This window comes from Erpetoichthys calabaricus, chromosome 12 (genome assembly GCF_900747795.2).
Source record: "Erpetoichthys calabaricus chromosome 12, fErpCal1.3, whole genome shotgun sequence".
Classification (NCBI taxonomy): Eukaryota; Metazoa; Chordata; class Cladistia; order Polypteriformes; family Polypteridae; genus Erpetoichthys; species Erpetoichthys calabaricus.
In genome coordinates this window covers 145,523,644-145,549,303 of record NC_041405.2, presented here as the reverse complement: position 1 = coordinate 145,549,303, position 25,660 = coordinate 145,523,644, and the positions used below count along the sequence as shown (strand labels likewise).

General features: G+C 38.9%; 1 protein-coding gene across 1 annotated transcript in view; it reads right to left on the bottom strand.

Annotated features, from left to right (window-relative positions):
* fsd1 (fibronectin type III and SPRY domain containing 1) overlaps positions 1-25,660 on the bottom strand; it is a 66,849-nt gene that overhangs the window by 18,822 nt on the left and 22,367 nt on the right. The window contains exons 3-6 of the mRNA XM_028816487.2: positions 18,427-18,558; positions 18,237-18,338; positions 18,067-18,089; positions 17,737-17,858 (exon numbers count right to left, since the gene is read on the bottom strand). Coding sequence (XP_028672320.1) covers positions 17,737-17,858; positions 18,067-18,089; positions 18,237-18,338; positions 18,427-18,558 — 379 coding nt within the window. The remainder of the gene's footprint in view (positions 1-17,736; positions 17,859-18,066; positions 18,090-18,236; positions 18,339-18,426; positions 18,559-25,660) is intronic.

The following is a 25,660-nucleotide window of genomic DNA, read 5'->3' as shown; positions in this document are numbered from 1 at the left end:
ACGGCAATGAATCCACTTACCATTCTCATGTACACAGGCAGAAGGCAGACAATCCAGACCCCAACCACGAAACGATCCAGGACAAAACGAATAAGTACAGGTAACCCAACAGAAGGCAGCCAGAGAGACAGGAACTTGAAACACAAATTACAAAAACTTTTTTTTTTTCTTTTGGTCACTGGCCCCCTTTTTAAAAGCCGCACTGACATCCTTTACCCCAACAGCCCCTGCACCCTCAGCAGAAGACCAATCACAGCCACTGCAGGGAATGCTGGGAGTTGCAGCTTCAAATTCTAGTAGAGTACAACGCTCTCGGATTGGCTACTTTCACCATCCCAAGCTGCGTTTTCCTCTATGGCTGCTTCCTGTTTTCTCTACAGTGCAGTATTGCCATGAAAAAAAGCCATACAAAATTGCGGAGGATATTTGCGGTTTCCGCTAACAATTATTAGTTAGGTTCTAAGGAAAAATCAGTGAACGACTGAGGCCGTGAACCCTGAACCACGTCCTCGCGGGGGTCTACTGTAATTTTAAAAGTACTAGTCTTTTCGCTCGCCAACCCCCCAGCCTGTGCTACACGGCAGCCACTGCGCGTCTTTGCCGCTCGCGTATGTGGATTTCACTTTCACCAAACAAAAAATCTTTTAATTCTCACGGATATGCCTCTTCATTTGGAAGAAACATTACTTTTCCCTGATGGCAGCATGAATTAGACAATCTACAAGTCTCCAAACAATATATTCAACCTCTTTTCGCTGTTCCGTTATTTCACCAAGTAATAATTTCCATTTGTTTGCGCTAATGTGATCTTTACTATCATGTTTTTGAGACTTTCGAATTTTAGTATTTCCATTTTCTCCAACCTGCTCTGCATGTGTATCACGCAAATGTTTTTGAATTCTTTATGAAGTTCTACTTTGTCATCTACTCTTTGTCTTTTATTTCTGAGCCCGGGCGTGGTTAAATCTCTTGGCACAAAGTCTCGTCTCGCGGGACATGAAAGTATCTCTCTGAAAAAGTCTCGTCTCGTCCCAGGATTTTTTTATATAATAGAGAGATATTAGGTTCTTTTCTGAGTGGCAAGAAATTAAGAAAAATGTTACCTTTTATTGGCTAACTAGAAAGATTACAATATGCAAACTTTCCAAACTGCGTGATGTTAAAAGTGAGGTGTCACAAGTGTCAGTACTGGGATCATTCATGCAAATCATCAAGATAGGAATGTAACAAACACACTGGCAGAGTCTACTGATGAGTTAAATTAAGTGAAATGGCAGATATCCTAGAATTAGCAGAATCATTACAGTTAGACCTGGACAGGATCCAGTTGTTGGCAGATATAAAATTTTACACATATGAAGTAAAAAAAAAAAAAAAAAAAAAAAAAAAAAAAAAAAAAAAAAAAAAAAGATATGTTTACACGGGGTTTGGTTGTGTCTAAAATACGCCATATTATAAAGACTTGAGAGTCCTGATGAACTCATCACTGCTCACACTCAGGTACTTTTCAGAAGCGATTTGAAAGGCTAAACAGATATTGGATTACATAACACACTGTGCCAAATACAAATCAAGGCCGGTTAAACTTAAGACATACACCACACTTGTGAGGCCTCATTGGAATTATTGGGTACAATATTCATCTCCATATTATAAGAAAAGAGCAACTAGACTTACAGCAAGACTGAGAAACGTGATCTACTGTATTAGTAATGAATGTTAAAGAAAAAGATTATTAAGAGATACATGTGTTAAGAATTATAAGGGAAATTAGTATAGTATATGCCAACTACAAGTACAAAAATGACTTTCAACTTCCTTCCACCATTTGTACCTCCATGTTGGTGTTTAAGTATAATTTTTATAACAATGTTAGAAATAAAAAAAAAGTGCCCATAGATTTTGAAAGGCTACTTTAAATTGAACACCCTTTTGTCACTGATAGATTTGTCATCTTTCTAACCGTGTCATACACGTGCGATTGGAAGACACCTTAAAGGCCTTAAGAAGAGTACTACAACGCCAGACCAGGGGTTGGTGAACTGAACTAACTCTCTTTCTCAATCTTCTGCAGACCATCCATGGATGATGTCACTTTCCGTTTCCAGTGCCAGCGGTGTCATCACTTCCGGTCCAGGTGCCAAGGATGATGTCACTTCCGGCACAAAAACACATCACGTCTGGTTTCTGGGCCCAATGATAATGTCACTTTTGGTCCCAGGCTTTAAAGCAACCATCATTTCCTATTATATTCAGTTCTGTTTTGGACTCGAACCTGTGATCATCTCAATCAATTTAAACCCATTTGCAGTCAAGGCACAATATACGGGTGGCTGCCCCAAACCTTTATAAGTCTGTGGTCTGCTTTTGTGACAACTGATATATTCTAATGTTATAGCACTGTAGCTACAATGTGCATTAACAATCATACAAAATCTCAAAACACGTAGTGTGGTAAAACAATTTCCCCCATTTCACTAATTTTAAAGGAACATTCCACCCATAAAATTGTTTATATGTTACTTATCCCATGTAATTTGTAGTGAATGTTTCGTCTCATGTTATCATGCAGAGTGAGAGAAAGACAGGAGTCTTGACCAGTGAATGAGGGGGAGGGGCAGATCTTCAATTCAAAAGTAGAGTATTATGGGAATGTCTTTCCTGTTTATGTTGTATACAGATTTTTTCAGGGAGTAATAAATAATATACTTACTAATAATATTTTAGCAAACAATGCATGCATTTTGCCTGTTTTGATTATACAACAGGAAAAAAGAAATGTGAATTCCATCAAATTTTTTCACATCATTTTTAGTTTAGCACTGGTTGCCATTAGGGTCTTTATCAAACATTTTTTCTCTCGGTCTGCATGAAAACAAAGGATTTTTTTTGTTCATCACTACAAACTATATTGGGTAACATACAGAAAAATGTACTTTTTAGGTGGAGTATTTCTTTAAGAAATCAAGTAAAATTACACCTTTTATTGACTAACTAAAAAGATTACAATATGCAAGCTTTCAAGGCAAGATGAAGAAGGTGCCTGAGTTGCCTTGAAAGCTTGCATTTTGTAATCATTTAGTTAGCCAATAAAAGGTGATATTTTGCTTGACTTCTCACTACATCCATAATGCCTAACATAGTACAAGAAATCAATAAACTTTCAACATATTTAAGATCTTTGTTTTTGTCTATTTTCTTAACCCATTTTATCCAGTACAATACCAGATTAAGAGATCTTTAAAAGATAAAAGTGGAGCTTCCTATTTGAAAAAGTAACCAGTCTTGCAAATCACATTTACATATCAGGAACAATTTCTCTTATCTTTAACAGGAATGATTTATTGGCTGATAAAAAACAAGGCAGTGTAAGCATACAGATGCCAGATGCGATATCTAATCTACAGTAACTGAACAACGTGCAAGTTTTTGCACTTACTATCTCATAAAATGCAGACAGAACATTTTCTGGACTTGCTATTAAGAGGATAAGGTCACATGAAGCCTTAGCCTACCTATTCTAGCTTTATAAATTTGAAAAAATTACCCAATTACAGACAGAATGTCTGGCCATTACAGAGAATGCATTGTCTAGATCCATTCACACATACACAGGGCCAGTTTAGGGTAGCCAAATGAATGGATTATGTGAGAACAGTAGAACACCTTGCAGAAACCTGGGAAGTAAATAGAAATTAAAAATATATAAATAAAAAACATTTGCAGAACTGCTTCAATGCCAATTAGATTACAGATTCAAAACTTAGTGCGAGCAGGAAATCTTCTTCTTCTTTCAGCTGCTCCCGTTAGGGGTCACCACAGCAGATCATCTTCTTCCATATCTTTCTGTCCTCTACATCTTGTTCTGTTACACCCATCACCTGCATGTCCTCTCTCACCACATCCATAAACCTTCTCTTAGGCCTTCCTCTTTTCCTTTTTCCTGGCAGCTCTATCTTTAACATCCTTTCCCCAATATACCCAGCATCTCTCCTCTGTACATGTCCAAACCAATGCAATCTTGCCTCTCTGGCTTTGTCTCCAAACTGTCCAACCTGATCTGACCCTCTAATGTACTCATTTCTAATCCTGTCCATCCTAGTCACACCCAATGAAAATCTTAGTAAATAACAATGTATATTTATACGGCTTAAACTGCATCAGTGGACGTGCTTAGGGTGGGGATGTTCAAACGTAAGCTGGCGTTAAAGGTGAAATGTGGAGATTTTGTCATTCTATCCTTCAAGTCAAATTATGGACGACTGACTTTAGCTCAATATGTGTCAAGCATTCAATAATCCAACTTAAAATTGTTTCTTATATCACATTTATCTTGCTTACAATTGTCCAAAATATATCCAGGGCAAGATCCAACCAGTGAAATTGCAATGCAGTTCCAGCCTCACCAAACCACATGTTTAAGGAGTGCACCAAATTAACATTGTTTTGGACACAAAAATCTTTGAATACTTGGTGTCGCAATCACTTGTAAGCCATTAACAACAGTGTTTGGTGGACTCCCAGAAGGGATTAAAGTGGATAAAGACAAACTGATTGTGACAGCCAATACCACACTACTAGCATGTAGACTTGTCTTGCTTAACTGGAAGAATCACAACCCACCTTTTATAAATATGTGGGTAATTGGCGTTCTGTATTATTTGAAATTGTCTTGTTAGGGTTTTGTATTTTTTTGGTTCCTGCTTTCTTTTTTTAACATTCCGGTGTTTTTTTTTCTAGCTTGACTATAGCCAGGTTTCCATCCAAGGAGTTTTTGCGAAAAAATATTTAGCGCTTCAAATTTTTTTACCGATATAGCTGATGGAAATGCTAATTATCGATAAAATTTTGTACATGTCGACATAATATTTTTCCGTTTAACTTTAGCACATAAATTCCATATCGATACTTCAGATGTCGCAAAAACTACATTGGAAACACTTTTTGTCGGAAAAAAGGGCTTTAACGCAAATAAATGTGTCACATTTTCATCACGTGCAATCAAAACGAGAATGGCGGAGCAGTTCGCATGGTCTGATGAAGAGAGTTTTTTTTTTGATTAAACGTCGTTATTTTGTATTAATTCAAATTTCAGTTTTAATTAAAAACCTTAAGGGAAGCAGGTTACAGTACTAATTCAGTTGTTATCGCACTGAGAAGGGATGTTGAAAGGTAGGCTCACCTGTACAGATTCGATGCTGCAAACACAGCTGCATCATGGGCACTTCCAGGAGTGCCAACGCAAATGTCTCGTATCATGCACCTGTCATCAACAAGGGCCTGGAGAACAATAGATGGCCACCCTTTGCGATTAATGTAATCGCGGTAGCCTTCCGTCGGGGGAAGAATAGGCACATGCGTGCCATCCAGCGCACCGTAAATCTGTAGCACAAGATGCACCAAGGAATTGCGGTATGCAATTTCATTGGCCTCCGCTACAGTCGGAAGTCTGATATAACGGCGCATTAATTTTTCTTTAATAGCGGTGCACACAGCATATACACAACGATGGACGGTAGTTTTCCAAGTTTCTCCAACTACTCTATACTCGGCGCAGGTTGCCAGCTTGTAAAGGGCGATGGCAATCCGCTTTTGGGTTGGAACCGGTGGTCGGTGGCAACCTGTGATGGGCGCAACATCAGGACTGATGAATCCACACATCTCCTCAAACGTCGGCCGTGTCATTATAAAATGTTGCAGCCAGAGATTTTCTGTGAAGTGTCTCTCCACCACCTCCTCTCAGAAGGTCTTATTCCGTCGTCTCTCCCATACCCGTGGGTTTCGTCGCACTGGGGTACTTTCTTCGAGCTCTAGGGCTATCAGACAAGCAACTGCTTCATTCTGCTGTCGTCTTCGGATATTATGTACAATTCCAATTATTTGTGAAACTGAAATAACAGTAAGCTGGCAAATTTCAAAAAACTGTCTGAATAATCTCTCCATTTCTTTGTTTCTTTGTTTAGTGGAGGGGGTGTAACGTGGAAAACAAAAGGTAGATAATTTGCGACATACACAAAATTATGTATGGAAACGGCTCAAGGGCAGATTTTTTTCGCGATACAACAAAACTTATGCGACAGTTCGTTTTGGGGGGGATGACGTCATCACGCACACCATTTTATCCATAAAAAGCCAGTTTGATGGAAACAGGCTGGAGACAGCAAATTTCGCACATTTTTTTTACGTATATTCTGTTTGTCGATAACAAAACGTCGCAAAAAACTGGATGGAAACTTAGCTTATGAAGTCATTTGTTGTATAAGTTTAACCTGATTATATGGAATGTTATTTTCTTTAACACTAGAATTACCAGAGCCTACGAAAAAACTTGTAAATCCAGCCCACCTTAAATCCCTTCGCACCTCTCCGTCAGCGTCTTTTGTCCTGTAAATGTGCAGATAAAGACAAGCAGCCTGCTATTCCATCCCCCCACCTCCGCAGAACGTGCACAAAGTTCTCCCAGCTCATGCCTTGATTATCTGGGAGTGAAGTGCTGGAGTTTTAGAGTAGAAATAATAGATCGTTATTTGGAACACCTGCATTTCATGTGTGTTACGTTTCTACAATAATCTGTGTAAACACATTGTTAAAACAGAAACATTTTTCATATTTTAGTAATAAATGACAAAATGTAGGCATGAACTACATAATGTGTGAAGCCTGAAGTCCAAAGATCAAATAAACACTTTCACATAAGGGTCAAGGACAATACAACAGCTTCCGTGGCCTTACGGTAAGATTTGCTGACTTGTAATCAAGAGTCCCCGGTTCGATCCTGACTGCCTCCTATATTTACCGTTTTCAGTAGTAAGCTGCTCTTATTGTTAATATTATACAGTAAACACATACACTGAGTACAAGTCAGCAAATCTTACTGCTTAAATAAAATTAACTAAAAAAAATACATGAACCACTGGTTTCCATTCTAAAGACCTTGAGAATCATGTATAAAATAATGAAAACGGAACTGGCCCAGGAATTGTGCATTCCTCTTTGTTCAAAGACATTTTTCAAGATAAAAAAGTAAAACCCCTTTAATGATCAAATATTACCTTCATAAGTGTTACTTTATTCTAATCAAATATTATATTTATTATTTCTGCAATTGTGACTTTACTTTGTTTAACAAAACAAACTCCTTTCATTATATTTACGCCTCTTTATTGTCTCCTTTATTATCTCAGACTCCATTACTATCTGCTTGAGGTGGGAAATACCAAATCATTTACAATAATACCAATATAAGTTCAGAGTTAACAAGATTTTGTAATACTAAGATACTGTGAAATGAGCACAATGAACATCAGATATATGTGTGTGTGTGTGTGTGTGTGTGTCTGTGTATGTACAGTTATATGAAAAAGTTTGGGAACCCCTCTCAGACTGCATAATTTACTCTACTTTCAACAAAAAAGATAACTATGGTATGTCTTTCATTTCCTGGGAACATCTGAGTACTGGGATATTTCCCGAACAAAGATTTTTAGTGAAGCAGGATTTAGTTGTATGAAATTAAATCAAATGTGAAAAACTGGTTGTGCAAAAATTTGGGTACCCTTGTAATTTTGCTGCTTTTGACCTGCTACCTACTGTCAAATTTGGTGGAGGTTCCATCATACTGAGGGACTGTGTGGCTGGTTCAGGGACTGGGGCCCTTGTTAAAGTCGAGGGTCAGATTAGTTCAACCCAGTATCAACAAATTCTTCAGGATAATGTTCAAGCAACAGTCACAAAGTTGAAGTCATGCAGGGGTTGGATATTCCAACAAGTCAATGACCCAAAACACAGTTTGAAATCTACAAAGGCATTCATGCAGAAGGAGAAGTACAATGTTCTGAAATGGCCGTCACAGTCCCGACTTGAATATCATCGAAAATCTATGGGATGATTTGAAGCAGGCTGTCCATGCTCGGCAACCATCAAATTGAACTGAACTGGAGAGATTTTGTATGAAGAATGGTCAGAAATACCTCCATCCAGAATCCAGACACTCATCAAAGGCTATAGGAGGACAGCGTCTAGAGGCTGTTATATAAGCAAAAGGAGGCTCAACTAAGTATTGATGTCATATCTCTGTTGGGGTGCCCAAATTTATGCACCTGTCAAATTTTGTTATGATGCATATTACATATTTTCTGTTAATCCAATAAACTTAATGTCACTGCTGAAATACTACTGTTTCCATATGGCATGTCATATATTAAAAGGAAGTCGCTACTTTGAAAGCTCAGCCAATGATAAACAAAAATCCAAAGAATTAAGAGGGGCTCTCAAACTTTTTCATATGACTATATGTGTGTGTGTGTATATATATATATATATATATATATATATATATATATATACTGTATATATATATATGTGTGTGTGTGTGTGTGTGTGTGTGTGTTTGTGTGCGTATATCTCACTATTATAATAAAAAAATTTTGGGAAGAGAGACGAGATGCGACTTTCTCAGAGAGACACTTTCACGTCCCACAAGACGAGACTTTGTGCCGAGAGATTTAACCACACCCAGGGCTAGAAATAAAAGACAAAGAGTAGATGACAAAGTAGAACTTCATCAAGAATTCAAAAATGTTAGTGCGATACACATGCAAAGCAGGTTAGAGATAATGGAAAGAAAATTCAAAAGTCTCAAAAAAATGATACTAAAGATCGCATTAGCGCAAACAAACGGGAAATTATTACTCGGTGAAATAACAGAACAGCGAAAAGAGATTACATATATTGTTCAGATTTGAAACTAAGTTGAAGACTTGTGCATCATCTAATTTGTGTTGCCATCTGGGAAAAGTAGTGTTTCTTCCCAATGAAGAGGCGTATCCATGAGAATTAAAAGATTTGTTGTTTGGTGAAAGTGAAATCCCACGAGAGAAAATTTCAAGCCCCACAAGACAAGATTTTAAGCAAAGAGATTTGGAAAAGTCCTGCCCACATCTAAAACATTTACAACCACGCATACGGTTCAATCATTTCTCATTCGTGTGAATGCTATTGTCAGACACAGTTTATGTAGAGAGAAAGAAATGATATTCACTCACGGGCAGTTATACGTTGCGTTGTCATGATTTAATTCCAAACATGGAATCAAAATTCAATGTAATATTGATGAACAGGTAAAAGCGAAAAGAGATCAAACATATGGACATAGGTGATATGACAGAAGTATATAGATATTGTTTGGCATTAAACTTTAAGTTGGAGACTTGTAGATCGTCTAATTCGTGTTGCCATCAGGGAAAAGTAGTGTTTCTTCCCAATGAACAAGCCTATCCGTTAAAATTAATATATTTATATTATTTATAATTTATATACTGTATATGTTTGTAATATATAAATATATTTGGCTGGAAGGAAAAGAAAAATGGATAGAGAAAGAGCAGTGCTCCTCTGGTTTGGAACCAGCCTAGACACCTCTAGAGTTGCCAGAAACTTGTATTTTTGAAGGGCATCCCTGTTGGGGTCCATGGATGCCACCAGGGTATGCTGTTGGAAATACCCCTCAATAGTTTGGGAGGTTTCCGCATAACCCGGAAGTGCTTCTGTTACGCAAGGACATGACATCAGAAGTACTAACAGGTCTATCACAAAAGGAAGCCATCTCACTTCAAGGTGGGGAGTCAGAGTCAGTAGGCAGTGGGTGACACTCATCAGATGGGCAGAATGAGCAGAAGAATATTGTGATTGTGTATTTATGGGCTGTGTTCACTTGGGAGGGTTGGTGAAAAATAAAAATCTTTCATTTCAACCCGGGACTGTGTTTGGTGCTATTGTGTCTGTGTACATATACAGTGCATCCGGAAAGTATTCATAGCGCATCACTTTTTCCACATTTTGTTATGTTACAGCCTTATTCCAAAATGGATTAAATTCATTGTTAATGAATGAATTAAATTGTGTGTAGAATTTCCTCCGAATTCTACACAGAACACCCCATAATGACAACATGAAAAAAGTTTACTTGAGGTTTTTGTAAATTTATTAAAAAATAAAAAAACTGAGAAAATCACAAGTATTCACAGCCTTTGCTCAATACTTTGTCGATGCACCTTTGGCAGCAATTACAGCCTCAAGTCTTTTTGAATATGATGCCACAAGCTTGGCACACCAATCCTTGGCCAGTTTCACCCATTCCTCTTTGCAGCACCTCTCAAGCTCCATCAGGTTGGATGGGAAGCGTCGGTGCACAGCCATTTTAAGATCTCTGCAGAGATGTTCAATCGGATTCAAGTCTGCTCTTGAAAATTATAGACCCATCTCTAACCTGCCTTTCTTAAGTAAAATTCTAGAGAAGGCAGTCATTATGCAGTTAAATGAGCACCTCAATAAACATGCTATTCTTGATAAATTTCAGTCAGGTTTTAGAACAAATCACAGCACAGAAACTGCACTCGTTAAAGTAGTAAATGACTTGCGGGTAAATGCAGACAGAGGCCATTTATCTGTTCTCATCCTCTTAGATTTGAGTGCCGCATTTGACACTATTGATCATAATATTCTTAAGAATCGCCTTAGTCAATGGGTGGGCCTCTCTGGCAGTGTCTTAAACTGGTTTGAATCCTACCTGGCAGGGAGAAAATTCTTTGTTAGTTGTGGTAATTATAACTCAAAGACACATGATATTCTATATGGTGTTCCACAAGGCTCTATCCTGGGTCCGCTGCTCTTCTCAATCTACATGCTTCCATTAGGTCAGATTATCTCGGGACATAACGTGAGCTACCACAGCTATGCTGATGACACACAGCTGTATTTATCAATAGCACCTGATGACCCCAAATCTCTTGATTCGCTAACACAATGTCTAACCTGTATCTCAGAATGGATGAATAGTAACTTTCTCAAATTAAATAAAGAAAAAACCGAAATCTTAGTGATTGGCAATAATGGATACAATGAGGCTATTAGAAATAAACTAGATGCATTAGGATTAAAAGTCAAATCGGAGGTAAAAAGCTTAGGGGTAACCGTTGATTGTAATCTGAATTTTAAATCGCATATTAATAAAATCACTAGGACAGCATTTTTTCACCTAAGGAACATAGCAAAAGTTAGACCTCTTATATCATCGAAAGATGCAGAGAAATTAGTTCATGCGTTTGTCTTTAGTCGGCTAGATTACTGTAATGCACTCCTCTCAGGACTACCCAAAAAAGACATCAATCGTTTGCAGTTAGTGCAGAATGCAGCTGCTAGAATCCTTACCAGGAAAAGAAAATCCGAACACATTTCTCCAGTTTTGATGTCACTACACTGGTTACCTGTGTCATTCAGAATTGACTTTAAAATTCTGCTTATGGTTTATAAAGCTTTAAATAATCTCGCTCCGTCTTATATATCGGAATGTCTGACACCTTATATTCCAAATCGCAACCTCAGATCCTCAACTGAGTGTCTCCTTAGAATTCCAAGAGCAAAACTTAAAAGAAGTGGTGAGGCGGCCTTCTGCTGTTATGCACCTAAAATCTGGAATAGCCTGCCAGTAGGAATTCGCCAGGCTAATACAGTGGAGCACTTTAAAAAACTACTGAAAACACATTACTTTAACATGGCCTTCTCATAACTTCACTGTAATTTAATCCTGACACTCTGTATATCCAATTCATTATAATAACTATTCATTCAAAATTTGTACTAACCCCTACTCTCTCTTCTGTTTCCTTTTCCGGTGTCCTATTGGTGGTGGCTTGTGCCACCACCATCTACCCAAAGCACCATGATGTTCCAACAATGATGGATGGATTAAAAGCCAGAAGTCTGTATAACCATCAGCATCAAGTGACTCCGTGAGAACCCTAACTACAAAGAGGACTATTTCATTTATGTTAGGTAGAATGCCCAAAGGGGACTGGGCGGTCTCGTGGCCTGGAACCCCTACAGATTTTATTTTTTTCTCCAGCCTTCTGGAGTTTTTTTTTGTTTTTTCTGTCCACCCTGGCCATCGGACCTTACTCCTTTTTATGTTAACTAAGGTTGTCTTATTTTAATTTCTTATTTGTCTTTTATTCTTCTTTTCTTCATTATGTAAAGCACTTTGAGCTACTTTTTGTATGAAAATGTGCTATATAAATAAATGTTGTTGTTGTTGTTGTTGTTGTTGTTGGCTGGGCCACTCAAGGACATTCACAGAGTTGTCCTGAAGCCACTCCTTTGATATCTTGGCTGTGTGCTTAGGGTCGTTGTCCTGCTGAAAGATGAACCGTCGCCCCAGTCTGAGGTCAAGAGCGCTCTGGAGCAGGTTTTCATCCAGGATGTCTCTGTACATTGCTGCAGTCATCTTTCCCTTTATCCTGACTAGTCTCTCAGTTCCTGCCACTGAAAAACATCCCCACACCATGATGCTGCCACCACCATGCTTCACTGTAGGGATGGTATTGGCCTGGGGATGAGCGGTGCCTGGTTTCCTCCAAACGTGACGCCTGGCATTCACACCAAAGAGTTCAATCTTGGTCTCATCAGACCACAGAATTTTGTTTCTCATGGTCTGAGAGTCCTTCAGGTGCCTTTTAGCAAACTCCAGGCGGGCTGCCATGCGCCTTTTACTAAGGAGTGGCTTCCGTCTGGCCACTCTACCATACAGGCCTGATTGGTGGATTGTTGCAGAGATGGTTGTCCTTCTGGAAGGTTCTCCTCTCTCCACAGAGGACCTCTGGAGCTCTGACAGAGTGACCATCGGGTTCATGGTTACCTCCCTGACTAAGGCCCTTCTCCCTCGATCGCTCAGTTTAGATGGCCGGCCAACTCTAGGAAGAGTCCTGGTGGTTTCGAACATCTTCCACTTACGGATGATGGAGGCCGCTGTGCTCATTGGGACCTTCAAAGCAGCAGAAATTTTTCTGTAACTTTCCCCAGATTTGTGCCTCGAGACAATCATGTCTTGGAGGTCTACAGACAATTCCTTTGACTTCATGCTTGGTTTGTGCTCTGACATGAACTGTCAACTGTGGGACCTTATATAGACAGGTGTGTGCCTTTCCAAATCAGGTCCTGTCAACTGAATTTACCACAGGTGGACTTCAATGAAGCTGCAGAAACATCTCAAGGATGATCAGGGGAAACAGGATGCACCTGAGCTCAATTTTGAGCTTCATGGCAAAGGCTGTGAATACTTATGTACATGTGCTTTCTCAATTTTTTTATTTTTAATAAATTTGCAAAAACCTCAAGTAAACATTTTTCATGTTGTCATTATGGGGTGTTGTGTGTAGAATTCTGAGGAAAAAAATGAATTTAATCCATTTTGGAATAAGGCTGTAACATAAGAAAATGTGGAAAAAGTGATGTGCTGTGAATACTTTCCGGATGCACTGTATACTGTATATTTATATATAGGTATAAATGCTTCCTTGTGAAAAGAATAAAAACATTAAAATAAAATATCTCACATACAGTATTCTTTATATGCTACACTGAAAAAGTATTCTGAAGAATAAATAAAGTTAGTACTTGAGTTAAGCAAGGCACTATATTATATTTTAAACACACAGGATAAATATGACTTTCTCCAGACCTGACCTAACCTCTAGTCTTGTAAGTAAAGGAGGACAGTAAACACACTGGGTATTTGTTCATCCTTTCTTATTTTAATGCAGTAGACTGCAGGCTTAGTCATCAGTACAGGCATGATGATGTGTCCGTGTGTGTTGAGGGGAGGGCTGTGGTTTTGTAGTTATACTATACTGAGCGATGCATCAGATATTTGTGAAAAAGAAACATAGGCATGTTCGGATTGTTCTGTCTGCTTGATCAAATACAAGTATACAATTCACACATACAATTAAATCCAGCATCCACATTTTTAGTTTATACTTGCTGTTGACCTAGATTGTCCTTAAATGAAAAGCTGACAATAAGGAATAATAGAAATCATCATGCTGATTTCAGCTAATGATAAACAAATATTGTTTCAAGGAAAGAATAAGTGATGACCATAACATGCATATTATCAAAAACGAAATGCAAATACACAGTTAAGAGTTCAGTGTAAAAACAATTTCTCTCAAAAGTTTAAAAAAATATCAGGAGTATGCAAGTTCAGTTGATGAACTGGTGCAATGAGTTAAAGTATAGATAATCAAAAGTGGATTTGTTTTTTGAGTATGTTCATTTTATTCTAGTGATCCAGTTTTTTCAGCATTAATTTGCCTACCATGATGTCATGTTGTAAAACCCACTCTGTATATTATAAAGATCACCTCCATGACAGTACCATGTTTGAAAGTACCACAAGAAATAAGTTCACGCTTTTGTTTTCATTCAGCTAGATTACTGTAACGCACTTTTCTCAGGACCACCCAAAAAAACCCAGAATGCAGCTGCTAGAATCCTAACTAGGTAAAGAAAACCCAAACACATCTCTCCAGTTTTGATGTCACAACATTGGTAACCTGTGCCATTTAGAATTGACTTTAAAATACTGTTTATGGTTTACAAAGCCTTAAACAATCTCGCTCCATCCTATATTTAGGAATGTCTTTCACCTTACACTCCAAATTGTAACCTTAGATCTTCAAATGAGGGTCTGCTTAGAATTTCAAGAGCTAAACTTAAAAGAAGTGGTGAGGTGGCCTCCTGCTGTTATGAACCTAAAATCTGGAATAGCTGACCGATAGAAATTCGGCAGGCTAATACGGTGGATCATTTTAAAAAAGTGCTAAAACTGATTGTTTCAACATGGCTTTCTCACAGCTTCATTTTAGTGTAACCCTGATATTCAGTATATATATTTAATTATCATTTTTTTTGTGGCTCCGAAATCCATACTAACCCCTACTTTCTCTGCTGTTCTTTTTCCGGTTTTCTGTGGTGGCGACCTGTGCCACCACCTCCTGATCAAAGCACTATGCAGTCCACACATTGATGGATTGAAGGCCAGAGGACCACATGGACCATCAGCATCTAATTCTTCGATGTGAAGCCTGAAAACCATGAGGACTGATTGAGGTCATTTATGTTAGGCAGAATGCCTAGAGGGGGCTGGGTGGTCTCATGGCCTCGGAACCCCTGCAGATTTTGTTTTTTGATTTTTTTTTATTTTTCTATCCTCCCTGGCCATCAGACCTTACTTTTATTCTATGTTAATTAGTATTGCCTAATTTTATTTTTATATTTGTCTTTTTGTTCTTTCTTTATCCTGTAAAGCACTTTGAGCTACATCATTTGTATGAAAATGTGGTATATAAATAAATATTATTGTTGTTGTTGTTTGAAGTCACTGAGCTCTTCATTATGACTCATTCTACTGCCAATGCTTGTCAATGGAGATTGCATGGCTATGTGTTTGGGTTTATGCACTTGTTAACAACTGGTGGGTCTTAATCTGGATTTTTGGAATAAACTCTTAAACTCATCAAGTGTTTAATTAACAATATCTAAAAGTGTTTTTAGATTAGACAAATCAGTAAGTGAAATACTGAATTTCTAGTTTACTTTTATATAATCCACTACCTAGTTAGCAACCTCAGAAAGCAGTACATATTTATGAATTTAATGTAATCAAAACATAAAATGACATTTAATAAAACAAAAACTCAATGCATGCAAACAATTATGTTAATCTATTGAAATTTTTAAAACATTTTAATGTAATAGTTACAGTGCATCCGTAAAGTATTCACAGCGCATCACTTTTTCCACATTTTGTTATGTTACAGCCTTATTCCAAAATGGATTAAATTCATTTTTTTTCCTCAGAATTCCACACACAACACCCCATAATGACATTAAAAAAGTTTACTTGAGATTTTTGCAAATTTATTAAAAATAAAAAAATTGAGAAAGCACATGCACATACGTATTCACAGCCTTTGCCATGAAGCTCAAAATTGAGCTTTGGTGCATCCTGTTTCCCCTGATCATCCTTGAGATGTTTCTGCAGCTTAATTGGAGTCCACCTGTGGTAAATTCAGTTGATTGGACATGATTGGAAATGCACACACCTGTCTATATAAGGTCCCACAGTTGACAGTTCATGTCAGAGCACAAACCAAGCATGAAGTCAAAGGAATTGTCTGTAGACCTCCGAGACAGGATTGTCTCGAGGCACAAATCTGGGGAAGGTTACAGAAAAATTTCTGCTGCTTTGAAGGTCCCAATGAGCACAGTGGCCTCCATCATCCGTAAGTGGAAGAAGTTCGAAACCACCAGGACTCTTCCTAGAACTGGCCGGCCATCTAAACTGAGCGATCGGGGGAGAAGGGCCTTAGTCAGGGAGGTGATCAAGAACCCGATGGTCACTCTGTCAGAGCTCCAGAGGTCCTCTGTGGAGAGAGGAGAACCTTCTAGAAGGACAACCATCTCTGCAGCAATCCACCAATCAGGCCTGTATGGTAGAGTGGCCAGACGGAAGCCATTCCTTAGTAAAAGGCACATGGCAGCCCGCCTGGAGTTTGCCAAAAGGCACCTGAAGGACTCTCAGACCATGAGAAAGAAAATTCTCTGATCTGATGAGACAAAGATTGAACTCTTTGATGTGAATGCCAGGTGTCACGTTTGGAGGAAACCAGGCACCGATCATCACCAGGCCAATACCATCCCTACAGTGAAGCATGGTGGTGGCAGCATCATGCTGTGGGGATGTTTTTCAGCAGCAGGAACTGGGAGACTAGTTAGGATAAAGGGAAAGATGATTGCAGCAATGTACAGAGACATCCTGGATGAAAACCTGCTCCAGAGCGCTCTTGACCTCAGACTGGGGCGACGGTTCATCATTCAGCAGGACAACGACCCTAAGCACACAGCCAAGATATCAAAGAAGTGGCTTCAGGACAACTCTGTGAATGTCCTTGAGTGGCCCAGCCAGAGCCCAGACTTGAATCCGATTGAACATCTCTGGAGAGATCTTAAAATGGCTGTGCACCGACACTTCCCATCCAACCTGATGGCGCTTGAGTGGTGCTGCAAAGAGGAATGGGTGAAACTGGCCAAGGATAGGTGTGCCAAGCTTGTGGCATCATATTCAAAAAGACTTGAGGCTGCAATTGCTGCCAAAGGTGCATCGACAAAGTATTGAGCAAAGGCTGTGAATACTTATGTACATGGGATTTCTCAGTTTTTTTATTTTTAATAAATTTGCAAAAACCTCAAGTAAACTTTTTTCACGTTGTCATTATAGGGTGTTGTGTGTAGAATTCTGAGGAAAAAAATGAATTTAATCCATTTTGGAATAAGGCTGTAACATAACAAAATGTGGAAAAAGTGATGCGCTGTGAATACTTTCCGGATGCACTGTATAATAGCTACAGATGCATGTACAATAAACAAAGAAAGAGATTTGTGAACCATCATGGAGTTTTTCTAGGGTTTATTTCCCTACAAGGTTTCAGGTAATGGAAGCACAGAAACAGGAGTAAGGAGTACATCAGATTAGATGGTTTGTGTTTTCTACTAATTAAAATTAATTAAATTATGCAGATTACCATGGCACTAGAGAGTACCTATGTACCACATGTTGCTCAGATATGGCAATAAGAATTTCACTATAATCTGCATAACACTACCGCAATTAACATAGACTTGACAATGCCCATGTCCCCTTACTCCATCCTGGACATATTGTACACATCATATTTACACTGTCCTATCAACTGGCAGAATCACAACCCACCTGAAGCTCTTAACTAACCCATATATAGCATGGTAACAACGTAAGATAACACATGCACGTCACAAACAGACAAACACGTGCATACATATAGCCCATCTCCCTGTTTAAACAACCTAAAACTGTCATACCTGGAAGGAAGGTGAGTGCTTGTAGCATCTGCTTCTCCTGAGTAAAGTCAACCATTAAGTGACTCATGTTGTCGCTCACCTTGGCCTTCAGGGACAGACGGAAAGCTGGTGCCATTGTCACACTGAGATAAAGGAGTGGGTGGAGAACAAGAATAAACAAACAGCAGTCACTCTATAATAAGCAAACTGAATGGTGGTCAGCAAGATACATTTGGCATTATGGAAAAAGAGGAATGGCACAAAAGGCAACTAATTATGAGCTAAGCTAAAACACACACCAAAAACAAAAGTGATGGGGAGGGTGAGGGGATGAGGAAGAGGATACGGTACCTATCTTTAATCTGTTTGGCAGCCTTGTAGAAGCAGACAAAGAAAAGAAGAGAAAATAGGTCAGTATCCATTGAAGCAGGCCAAGTGTCAAGAGATTAAGCCAACTACCTTTCAGGCTCTTACAGAGAACCACATGCACATTCTGGAACCAGCAAGAGGAAGGAGCCTACCTCTCGGAAGCCTTCACTTTCGGCTGAACACAGAGTCTGATTGGCTTGTTCTAGCAGCTCCTCCGAGCTCTCCAGAGCTTTGGTGCAGGCACTGAGTTGACTCTAAGATAGCAAGACAGTATAAGTACAGCAGCCAAAGAAAACACTTATTATCTCCCAATCTTAAGATTGCCCCGAAACATGGGATTACCTGGAGGTCGTAGGTCTTGCTTGCCCGCTCTTGTTTAATACGAGTCAGCATGGCATCTTTAAGTTCATCCAGAATAGTGTAGAGTGAGGTGAACTCCTGTTCCAGATCTTGGTGGACTCTTGCAGAGTTCTCCTGCAGAGAAATATGGACAGATGAACCCATTTTTAGGCACAAAGAATGACACAGTGGACAAAGACAATGGCTGAAAAATTAAAATACCATCACTGGCACAGTGAGTGACTTTTGACCTGCCTGTGTTTAAATTTATTACATAGAGCAGACAGAGTGATTTATCCTTTTTTCAAAAGTAGAAAGCTGTCTTTAGGGAGCCCTTCCAAACTACTGATAAGAATGACAAACACCTGATTGTAGTTCTACTTTGTAGGAAATATTTAAAATGTTATGGCTGTTATTAAAACTGGCTTTTAAAATTCCATATAAATTTGATAACTTTGGGTAATTTTGGGAGCATATATTAATGTTACCAGTTGGTGTTGTTGTACTAAATTTTCAGTGTCCCGGTTTTGAAACCTGGTTTAGTCAATGCCTATGTGGATTTCTCAATATGGCAGACAGACAGACACAGAGAGAGAGAGAGAGAGAGAGAGAGAGATGTGAAAGGCACTATATAATTGATAGACAGATAGAACTTTATTTGCCCCCTGGGAGAAATATGGCTTTTTATAGCTCTTTAAATTTAAACACACACTATAGTCTCAACACACATACAATGATTAAAAAGCAAGAAAGCAAGAAAATAAAAGTGTGGCACTATGCAGGCATATTGCTTCTGGTAAAAAGCAGCCCCGATCATATTTCTTGACACACTTCTGCTGCATAATTCGTTGGCTGAAAGTCGTCATTGTGAGTATTTCAGAGAGGGGATGTGCAGTATTGTTCATAATGGCACTCATTTTTGTTTTTAATTTTCTCCTTTGCTACTACCTCCAGGGGGTAGACAGTGCATCATATAACTGAGCCTACCTTTTTAATTAGTTTGCTGATTCAGTTGGCCTCTCCTGAAGTGATATTACCAGCCCAACACACCACAGTGTAGGAAACTGAACTGGCCATCAAGGAACATAATCTCATAAGGAAAAAGAGGGTAGAGCAGGCTTTCTTGTATAGTTTCTATGTGTTCTGAGATCAGTCCAACCTGTCATTAACATGGACCCCCAAGTACTTCTAGTAGTGAACCACCTCTACATCCATTCCCTAAATAGACCAGACACAGAGGCTCTTTGGTATGGTGCATGTCAATGACCAGTTTGTGGGTTTTGCTGATATTGAGATGCAATAAGAACAGCAGGCCCAGCTCAGCACCAGACACACAAGGAGTCCCTCAGAGCTCTGTCTTTGGTCCTATGCTCTTCTCTATCTACAGTTAGTTCCATAAATATTTGGACAGAGACAACTTTTTTCTAATTTTGGTTCTGTACATTACCACAATGAATTTTAAATGAAACAACTCAGATGCAGTTGAAGTGCAGACTTTCAGCTTTAATTCAGTGGGGTGAACAAAACGATTGCATAAAAATGTGAGGCAACTAAAGCATTTTTTGAACACAATCCCTTCATTTCAGGGGCTCAAAAGTAATTGGACAAATTAATAACTGGAAATAAAATGTTCATTTCTAATACTTGGTTGAAAACCCTTTGCTGGCAATGACAGCCTGAAGTCTTGAACTCATGGACATCACCAGATGCTGGGTTTCCTCCTTTTTAATGCTCTGCCAGGCCTTTACTGCTGCGGCTTTCAGTTACTGTTTGTTTGTGGGCCTTTCTGTCCAAAGTTTAGTCTTCAACAAGTGAAATGCCTGCTCAATTGGGTTAAGATTAGGTGACTGACTTGGCCATTCAAGAATTTTCCACTTCTTTGCTTTAATAAACTCCTGGATTGCTTTGGCTGAATGTTTTGGGTCATTGTCCATCTGTATCATGAATCGCCACCCAATCAATTTGACTGCATTTAGCTGGATTTGAGCAGATAGCATGTCTCTGAACACCTCAGAATTCATTCATTCAGCTGCTTCTGTCCTGTGTCACATCATCAATAAACACTAGTGTCCCAGTGCCACTGGCAGCCATGCACGCCCAAGCCATCACACTGCCTCCACCGTGCTTTACAGATGATGTGGTATGCTTTGGATAATGAGCTGTTCCATGCCTTCTCCATACTTTTTTCTTGCCATTATTCTGGTAGAGGTTGACCTTCGTTTCATCTGTCCAAAGAATGTTTTTCCAGAACTGTGCTGGCTTTTTTAGATGTTCTTTAACAAAGTCCAATCTAGCCTTTCTATTATTGTGGCTTATGAGTGGCTTGTGGCTTGCACCTTGCAGTGCACCCTCTGCATTTACTTTCATGCAGTCTTCTCTTTATGGTAGACTTGGATATCGATACGCCTACCCCCTGGAGAGTGTTCACTTGGTTGGCTGTTGTGAAGGGGTTTCTCTTCACCATGGAAATGATTCTGCTATCATCCACCACTGTTGTCTTCCGAAGACGTCCAGGTCTTTTTGCATGGCTGAGTTCACCAGTGTTTGCTTTCTTTCTCAGGATGTACGAAACTGTACATTTTGCCACTCGTAATATTGTAGCAATTTCTCGGATGGGTTTTTTCTGTTTTTGCAGCATAAGGATGGCTTCTTTCACCTGCATGGAGAGCTCCTTTGACTGCATGTTGTCTGTTCACAGCAAAATCTTCCACATGCAATCACCACACCTCAAATCAACTCCAGGCCTTTTATCTGCTTAATTGATAATGGCATAACGACGGACTTGCCCACACCTGCCCACTTTGTCCAATTACTTTTGAGCCCCTGAAATGAAGGGATTGTGTTAAAAAATGCTTTAGTTGCCTCACATTTTTATGCAATCGTTTTGTTCACCCCACTGAATTAAAGCTGAAAGTCTGCACTTCAACTGCATCTGAGTTGTTTCATTTAAAATTCATTGTGGTAATGTACAGAACCAAAATTAGAAAAAAGTTGTCTCTGTCCAAATATTTATGGACCTAACTGTATATGCTTCCCCTTGACCATATTATTCCTAACTTTGGGCTGGGTTATCATTTTTATGCAGATGATACTCAACTCTATTTCAATGTTAAAAGTGGAACTTCATCAGAGCTTTCTCAGCTAACAACTTACCTCAGTGAAATTAAAACCTGGATGAAGCAGAAGTCCTTAAAATTAAATTGAAACAAAAATAAACTCCTGCTATTGGGCACTAAGGCGCAACTTAAGAACAAGAGCTCCTTCTCAGTAAGTCTTGATGGTGATCTCATTAGACCTTCTTGTAAAGCAAGGAATCTTTGTGTCACTTTTGATTTCTCTCTTTCTTACTCCACCTCCACTTTCTTACTTCCACCTCTGTCACATATCCCATGTTTGCTCATTCCTGTCCTTTTCTAATACTGAGAAACCTATCCATGCTTTTTTCACATCCTGCATCAAATGTAACTCCCTGCTGGCAGGTGCAGCTTCTAATCTTATATCACATCTCCAGTTAATTCAAAATCTTGTGTCTTACAGGATTGAGTATAGAATTCTATTAATAACCTGTAAAGCTTTAAATAGCCTTGCACCAGACTACATCAGTGACCTTCTCCATCGTTATGGTCCTGTGCACCCACCAAGGCCCTCTGATTCTGGCCGTTTTGTTGTGCCCTACACTAAGCTGCACTCTAATGGTGACAGGGTCTTCAGCTGTATAGCACCCAGACTTTGGCATGACCTTCCTAAATGAATTAAGACTCCATTCATTCTTTTAAAAAACAACTTCAAACTCATCTGCCCAGGAAGGCTTTTACCTTAACCTAACTCTCTGCCCCTTCTTTCAGTTTACATTTCTGTGCAGACACTCAGGATAATTTGTGTGGGTGTGTCATACCAGAAATTATCTGATTTGTTCAGGCATTTCTTTTAGTACTGAAATTAGAATTATACTCTGGTTTATTGTCTTTTATTCCATTTAATGCTTTTGTGTATTCTGTGTTCATTTGTTTATTGTTCTATGCAGAAACTATTTGTATAATTTTGTTTTAAGCACCTTGAGCATGGGAAAGGCGCTATATAAATAAAATGCATTATTATTAAGACACAGACAATTCTCTTTGCACCAAGAAACAAAGTTATCCATCTGACTCCTACCTTTTGTCTTATCCCCTTTAAAAACAGACCCTATGTGCGTGTGTGGTCTTCTGTCACTCCAGCTTTCCACCCAGATCAAACAGACATTAGCCTAACTGGACACTCTAATGTGGCCTGAAATGAGGGAGTACGGCTGAGCATGTAAGTGTGGCCTGTGATGGTCTTGAGCTCTAGTCAAGGTTATCCCCCATCTTGTGTTCAGTACTGTGGCTCCTATCACACTGAACTGGACAAGAGGAATAGAAAATGGAAAGAAGGATAGATGGAGAGATTATTATTAGTATCAGAGCTTAAAAAGATAGTTACATAGCAATGAGATGACAAGCTTTACAATTAGTAAATAAATAAATCTGTTCTTATAAATTAGTGCTCACTACAATTAGTAAATAAAAAAAGTGTCCGATGGTGTAATGGGGAATTAATTTTTTTTTTTTTTTTTTAATTTATTAAAAAACACTCATAATATTTAACTTTTGTGTTTTTATTTTAGGATAATGTTGATAGGATGTAGCTTTTAAGTGAATAAACCGTGTGACCAAGACTATAATTAAACTATTGAGCGCATAAGACAAACAACTAGCATTACTTTTAATTGTGCGTATTTAAATGGGAGTTTAACAGAAGGTTACGAGAAGCAACACACAAGCACATGAGACGGTCACTGACAGGCAAGCAATTACTAATGACATCATGCTGTCAAAGGGCGAGGGGAGAAGCTGCCCAGGCCTAACTGTGAATGAAGGTAAGTATTTCAAGGACTGGACAGATAGAGAGGCTGACAGATAGATAAATGGATAGAACCATCAGCTAAACAAGTTCTACATGCTGTTCAAAGCAAGCTCTACATATACAGTCATATGAAAAAGTTTGGGAACCCCTCTCAGCCTGAATAATAATTTACTTTCAACAAAAAAGATAACAGTGGTATGTCTTTAATGTCCTAGGAACATCTGAGTACTGGGGTGTTTTACGAACAAAGATTTTTAGTGAAGCAGTATTTAGTTGTATGAAATTAAATCAAATGTGAAAAACTGGCTGTGCACAAATGTGTGTCCCCTTGTAATTTTGCTGATTTGAATGCCTGTCACTCCTCAATGCTGATTACTTGAAACACCAAATTGGTTGGATGATCTCGTTAAGCCTTGACCTTCATAGACAGGTGTGTCCAATCATGAGATATAAAGGTATTTAAGGTGGTCAATTGCAAGTTATGCTTCCCTTTGACTCTGCTCTGAAGAGTGACAGCATGGGAAACTCAAAGCAACTCTCAAAAGATCTGAAAACAAAGATTGTTCAGTCTCCTGGTTTAGGGGAAGGCTACAAAAAGCTATCTCAGAGGGTTCAACTGTCAGTTTCTGTAACTGGAAGGAATGGAATCAGGAAATGGAAGGCCACAGGCACAGTTGCTGTTAAAGCCAGTAGGTCTGGCAGGCCAAGAAAAATACAGGAGCACCATACGCGCAGGATTGTGAGAATGGTTACAGACAACCCACAGATCACCTCCAAAGACCTGTAAGAACATCTTGCTGCAGATGGTGTATCTTTACATCATTCTACAATTCAGCGCAATTTGCACAAAGAACATCTGTATGGCTGGGTGATGAGAAAGAAGCCCTTTCTGCACTCACGCCACAAACAGAGTCGCTTGTTGTATGCAAATGCTCATTTAGACAAGCCAGATTCATTTTGGAACAAAGTGCTTTGGACTGATGGCACAAAAATGGAGTTATTTGGTCATAACAAAAAGCACTTTGCATGGCGGAAGAAGAACACTGCATTCCAAGAAAAGCACCTGCTACCTACTGTCAGAATTGGTGCAGGTTCCATCATGCTGTGGAGCTGTGTAGCTAGTTCAGGGACTGGGGCCCTTGTTAAAGTCGAGGGTCGGATGAATTCAACCCAATATCAATAAATTCTTCAGGATAATGTTCAAGCATCAGTCACAGTTGAAGTTACGCAGGGGTTGGATATTCCAACAAGACAATGACCCAAAACACAGTTCGAAATCTACAAAGACATTCATGCAAAGGGAGAAGTATAATGTTCTGGAATGGCCGTCACAGTCACCTGACTTGAATATCATCGAAAATCTATGGGATGATTTGAAGCAGGCTGTCCTTGCTCGGCAGCCATCAAATTTAACTGAACTGGAGACACTTTGTATGGAAGAAGGTCAAAAATACCTCCATCCTGAATCCAGACACTCATCAAAGGCTATAGGAGAACAGCGTCTAGAGGCTGTTATATTGGCAAAAGGAGGCTCACCTAAGTTTTGATGTAATATCTCTGTTTGGGTGCCCAAATTTATGCACCTGTCTAATTTTGTTATGATGCATATTGCATATTTTCTGTTAATCCAATAAACTTAATGTCACTGCTGAAATACTACTGTCTCCATAAGGCATGTCATATATTAAAAGGAAGTTGCTACTTTGAAAGCTCAGCCAATGATAAACAACAATCTAAAGAATTAAGAGGGGATCCCAAACTTTTTCATATCACTGTATCTAGAATAACAAAAAAAAAAATCTTTTGACATCTGCTTGAAGAGTCCCTATGTGCGCTGGTGACTATTTCAAAACAGATCACACAAAGTAGATAGATAGATGAGATAGATAGATACTTTATTAATCCCAGGGGGAAATTCACAATATAAAGTGGTAGGAGTGATCAATAAATAAATAGAAAAATAAAAGTAGAAAAATACACATACACATATAGTCCTACACGGAGCTGCTGAAAAGGCTGCCACTCTCGGCAGCACCGGATGTAACCAAGTACGTAACCTTTATCTGCATTAGCACAGAAGTGGACACTAGACATTCCTTTCCTACTGTGAGTATGCTGGTGTTTTGGAATTTACATGTTTCTTTTGCATTGTAATTGTATTTTTTGTTGAAAAAAAATGTAATGCTTTTGCCTTGTTTTTCTGGGGGTAAAGATAACACTAAGGAGACTACAATACCTTCAGACTGACAAAAGAGCATGACCAAGGGTAAATTCTTAGTCGTCCAGTTTTGACTGATATAACTGTAACTAAAAATAGCCAAAAAGCGACAGTATAAAAGAAAACACCCTTATT